At 47.5% G+C, this 5,565-nt stretch overlaps 1 protein-coding gene across 9 annotated transcripts in view; it reads left to right on the forward strand.

Moving 5' to 3' along the window:
- Pan2 (poly(A) specific ribonuclease subunit PAN2) overlaps positions 1-5,565 on the forward strand; it is a 19,129-nt gene that overhangs the window by 1,918 nt on the left and 11,646 nt on the right. For all 9 annotated transcript variants that reach the window (XM_021173664.2, XM_021173667.2, XM_021173663.2 and 6 more), the window contains 5 exons: positions 2,988-3,157; positions 3,259-3,379; positions 3,527-3,604; positions 3,958-4,225; positions 5,096-5,438. In XM_021173664.2, coding sequence (XP_021029323.1) covers positions 2,988-3,157; positions 3,259-3,379; positions 3,527-3,604; positions 3,958-4,225; positions 5,096-5,438 — 980 coding nt within the window. The remainder of the gene's footprint in view (positions 1-2,987; positions 3,158-3,258; positions 3,380-3,526; positions 3,605-3,957; positions 4,226-5,095; positions 5,439-5,565) is intronic.

The raw sequence follows: 5,565 nt of genomic DNA on the forward strand, positions 1-5,565 counted from the left end.
CAAGACAGGGTTTCTCTGTGTAGCCCTGGCTGTCCTGGAACTCACTTTGTAGACCAGGCTGGCCTTGAACTCAGAAATCTGCCTGCCTCTGCCTCCCGAATGCCTGTTTTTGTTTTAAGATAGGGTTTTGCTGTGTAACCCAGGCTGGCCTCAGATTTACAACCCTAATATCATCTCCAGAGTGCTGAGTTTATAGGGGTATCACCAACCAAGCTCAGCCCATGTTTTGATTAACTATATCCATCTCTTAGTTTATAGCCATCCATACTCTTTAATATTTTACCCAGTTTAGAATTGGGAATGGGGTTGGGGTTTGAAACAGTCTCAGTAGGTAGCACCTTCTGATCTGGGATTTACTATGCAGCCTAGGGTGGCTTTGAACTAGGGGCAGCCTTATCTCAACCTCAAAGTGCTAGTGTTTCAGGAATGCGCCACACCTGATTTATAATTGCAGAATGTTTAATGAATGGTTTTGGATACCTATTGGAGTTATTTTGTCTTCTCTTTCTGATTGTTAGTCTTAGCAGTTATCAGTGTTAATTTTCAAGTGTGTAATAATATATGCTATGAGGCCAAATAGTTTCTGTAAGACCTTGGTTTACTTATTTACTATTTCATGGAGGTATGAATTGTTTTTCCATTAGGAGAAATGAACTTTTTCACCGATGTATTCAGTTCAGTAAGTCAGGCATGTCTACTGCTGTGCTCGGCACAGGGAACAGAACTGAATGCAGCATAGACCGTAGAACAGGCATGGTGGTTCACACCCTATAACCTGACTTGGAGGCTGAGGCAGAAGGATGGTGAGTTCCAGGCCAGCATGGATTACCATAGTAAGACCATGCTTCAAAAACCAACTGCCACCACCAAAACAGAGGTCTCCCTGCCTTTACATCCTCAATGCTGGACTCTGAGGCATGCACTGTTGTGCCTAGCTTTGCACTTTAAAAAAAAAAAAAAAGTATTTGGTGGTGGAAGCTGGAAGGTGGGCACTTATTCATTCAACCTCTTGTCCGCAGAATGAAGTGCACACAAAATTGTGGTGGTGTGACTCAGTGATAAGAACTTGCCTGGAATACAAGAGGCCCTGGGATCCAGCCTTAATACCTCCCCACAGGTCCCGGGATCCAACCTTAGTATCCTCTTACCCCCAGGCCCTGGGATCCTTTAGTCCATATCTGAGGGCATGGGAAAATTTTGGCTTTTCCAGTGCTTGAGTATTAAGACCAGGACTTTACACATGCAAGGCAGGTGTTTTACAGCTGAGCTGTATCCCCTCTTTCAGAAACTAGTAAGCCAGCTGTTCGATATCAGAACTTGATTATAAGGCTTAGGTTTGGAATGAGTAGTTAAAAAACAGAATACAACAATCCATGACCAAGGCTGGGAATGGTAGTCCACCCCTTTAATCCCAGCACTGGGTGGATTTCTGTGAGTTTGAGGCCAGCCAGGTCTGCAAAGTGGGTTCCAGGACAGCCAGGGCTGTCTCAAAAATAAATAATTTTTAAAAAAGAAATGGGATTCAAGGTGTGTACATGCCTGTAATGTCAATGGGTGAGAAACCAAGGCAGATTGCATAAAGGCCCAGGCCAGCCAGTACTATGCAGCAAGAACCTATCTCAAAATTTAAAAGGCTGGGGACCGATCTTAGCCAAGTCTGGCCTAGCATATGTGAGTCCTTAGGTTTGAGTCTTAGTACTGAATAAAACAAAGGGAAAACTCAAGTACAAATGTAATTAAAGCAAAACCTTTTGAGAGCAAATGAGGTTATAAGGGAAGAGGTACATGTTTCAAGGGATCCAAAGAGGGGGAGCTGTGAGTAGTGACAGATTTCATCCTACAATGGAGGGCAGAGGCAGGATAGCCATGGCTGCATAGTATGACCCTCTCTCAAACAACGGAGCAAAGAAGGCACACACATGAGGAGTGAGAAGTCCAGAGTGAGTGATGTGCCAGAGCAGGGGCGGTGTCTCAGTCTTTGTGTTCTGGCTATAACCATTGACTCAGTATGGATTGCTCATCTGCTGTAGAGATTAAGATTTAAGCAAACGAAGACTCCAGAGGCAGATGCAGGAGGGTCTCTGAGTTTGAAGCCAACCTGGTCTTTATAGCAAATTCCAGAACAGCCAAGGATACATAAATGTTGCCTCAAAAAGCAAAAACAAAAAAAGATTTAACCGTGAAGCAAGGTCTGATATCAGCACTTAGGGGGCTTAGGCAGGAGGATTGTGTAGCTTTGAGGTAGTCCTGGTGTACACAGCATTTGCCAGACCACCCTGGACTGTATGAGACTTTTTTTTTTTTTTTAAATAAAAAAGACCAAGAACCAACAACAACAAAAAGAAAAACAAAAAACACCCACCCTAAAACTTGGCCATGGAACAAGCGGCCAGTGGAGGATCAGCTTTTGTCGCTGGCCTTCTGAAGAAACAAGTCTCTAACTGAGGTACTGCCTGTGGTTATGGTCATAGTGAGAATAAAATGAAGGTCTAGATAAGTATTCTGTGCTGGGTGAACAAAATACCTTGAGGCTGGAGGAATGGCTCGGGTTGGATTAGATTACCTGTTGTCTTCCAGAGGATCCGGGTTAGAGTCTCCGCACCCATGTGGCAGTTCACAGTTGTCTGTAACGCCAGCTCCAGGGAACCTAGTACCCTCTTCCAGCCTCTCTGGTACACACACACACACACAGATAAAAAAAAAATTTAAAAAAAAAGTAATTACTTATATAAACTATTTTGTTCTCACTATGACCATAATGATAGGTAATGCTTCAGTTAATTAATAATTAAAAATTAATTAATTAAAAATAATACTGATTTGCATGAAAGTAATGTAGAGTAATCATTGCTTTATCACTAAGATTGACTGGTCCCTAGCCATATGCCTCTGTTGTCTAGACAGAAAGGGAGTTTGAGGCGTGCTCCATCCTTGGCAAGTGTCTGCCATGCCCCTGTCTCACCCAGGTGTGTTTGCATCCTCCCCAGGGCCACGCCACCTCCTTCTTCGGCCCAGCTCTGGAGCGCTACTCATCCTTTCAGGTCAATGGCGGTGACGACATTCGGCAAATCCAGAGCCTGGAGAACGGTATCCTCTTCCTCACCAAGAACAACCTCAAGTACATGGCCCGTGGGGGGCTCATTATATTTGACTATTTGTAAGTGGCCTTTCAGTTCAGCTGGGAAAGGGGGAAAATGACAGGAAGGCCATCGGATTGGCAGCTGGTGAGCCCCTGGCCTATCGGCTCTTCTCACGCAGGCTGGATGAGAACGAAGATATGCACAGTGTCCTCCTGACAGACAATAGCACTCTGCTTGTCGGCGGACTGCAGAACCACATACTGGAGATTGACCTGAACACTGTCCAGGAGACTCAGAAGGTATGCGCTTAGGTCGTGTCCAGGAAAGACCCGAGTGGGACTTGAAGTCATGGTGGGGCTGTGCTTGGGCTGTTGTGTGTCGAGATGTGGATGTGACATCCCTGTCTCTTGGTCATGGGAAATCATCTCATTGGCTTCTCTCTCCAGTATGCAGTCGAGACACCCGGAGTCACCATCATGAGACAGACAAATCGTTTCTTCTTCTGTGGCCACACATCTGGCAAGGTAACCAGTTCCCAAGTCTCTCCCCACCATAGGCCTGTTTCAGTCGATACTAGGGTCTGTTTTCCCTGTGGATGAAAGATGAGGTCTGTGAGGAGTTAAGCCATGTCCTGCTTTCTGTGTTGAGATTATCTTGGATCCTGGTGTTTTCTACAGCTGGGTGCCTTGGAGGCAAAAGGATAAAGGAATTCTTTGGGTTGTCCCTTTTAACTCTTGACTTCTCTCTCTGCCTTTCTTTGCTCTGACAGTATCCTAGAACCTTGGTCTTCTCTGTCAAGGCTCTTTCAGGGTTAAGTAGGTGGCAGGGTCTCTTCCCTGGCACAGAGGTGGCAGATAACAGGTCTTTTCTTCTTCAGGTTTCCCTGCGAGACCTCCGTAGTTTTAAAGTGGAGCATGAATTTGATGCCTTCTCAGGGAGTCTGTCAGATTTTGATGTTCATGGCAACCTGCTGGCTGCCTGCGGCTTCTCCAGTCGCCTTACCGGCCTGGCCTGTGACCGTTTCCTCAAAGTATACGACCTGCGCATGATGCGTGCCATCACACCTCTTCAAGTGCACGTGGATCCGGCCTTCTTACGATTCATCCCCACATATACTTCCCGCCTTGCTATCATCTCCCAGTCTGGTATGATGGGCGTAGTACTGGGTAGGACGGGTGCAGCACTGGGTAGGACAGGCCCATGAGCAGAGACCCAGCTCAGCAAGAGTAACCCCATCTACCTTTCTGTTGGAGAAGGAAATAACCGTCCACCAGACTACCGTGGTTTCACCTAGGTTTGCTTAGAATGGGCCTAAGGACCACAGAAGACAGTAAAGATCCCAGGCCTGTGATCCCAGCTACTTGAGAGGTTAAAACAGAAAAATGGTGAATTCAAGTCCTGGCTGGGCACCATAGTGATGCCAGGTCTTAAGAAAGAAAAACAGTACAAGCCAGGACTGCAGCCAGATGACAGAGTGATTGCTCGTAAGGTGCCAGGCGCTGTACACCAAATCAGTCTCCTGTATAGCAAAACATCAATCAAAACAAAAAGCATGGGGACTGAGAAAATGGCTCAGTATTCAGAGCATTTTGTAGAGAATCCGAGTTCAGTTGCTGTCACCTAAGGTGGGAGGTGTCAGTGGATCTCATGCCCTCTTCTGGACTCTGTAGGGACCTGCACTGGTGTGTATATTCCAACACAGAGCACACATGCAAGTCTTAGCTGGGTGTGGTGGCACGTACCTTAAGTAGCAGCACACAAGAGGCAGAGGCATATGGATCTCTGAGTTCAAGGCCAGCCTGATTTGCAGAGTTCAGGACAGCCTGATCTACACAGAGAGACCCTGTCTTAAGGGGCCAAGTGGAATGACTGGAGACGTGCCTTTTCAGGGAGTTGAAGGGCCTGCGTTGCTCATTTGATTAATGTGTCTCCTGACATTAGAAGAGGGTAAAGGGTTTTTTTTTTTCCCCTTTCACTTTCCAGGGCTCACTGGTCTGTCCCTTTTTCCCTCCTAGGTCAATGCCAGTTTTGTGAACCCACAGGCCTGGCCAACCCAGCCGACATCTTCCATGTGAATCCCGTGGGACCTTTGCTAATGACGTTTGATGTGTCAGCCAGCAAGCAGGCCCTGGCCTTTGGGGATTCCGAGGGCTGTGTGCATCTCTGGACTGATTCCCCTGAGCCGTCCTTCAACCCCTACTCCCGAGAGACTGAGTTTGCCCTGCCCTGTCTTGTGGACTCCTTGCCGCCTCTGGACTGGAGTCAGGATCTGCTGCCGCTTTCCCTCATTCCCGTGCCACTTACCACTGATGCCCTGCTCTCCGACTGGCCTGCTGCCAACTCTGCTCCCGCTCCCAGGTTGTACCTCACTGCTGGGTGGAGGGGTCGTGGGGGGGGGGATGGAAGCCTTTGCTAGCCAGGTTGTACCTCACTGCTGGGTGGAGGGGTCGTGGGGGGGGGATGGAAGCCTTTGCTAGCCAGGTTG

The sequence above is a fragment of the Mus caroli genome, chromosome 10, assembly GCF_900094665.2.
Source record: "Mus caroli chromosome 10, CAROLI_EIJ_v1.1, whole genome shotgun sequence".
Classification (NCBI taxonomy): domain Eukaryota; kingdom Metazoa; phylum Chordata; class Mammalia; order Rodentia; family Muridae; genus Mus; species Mus caroli.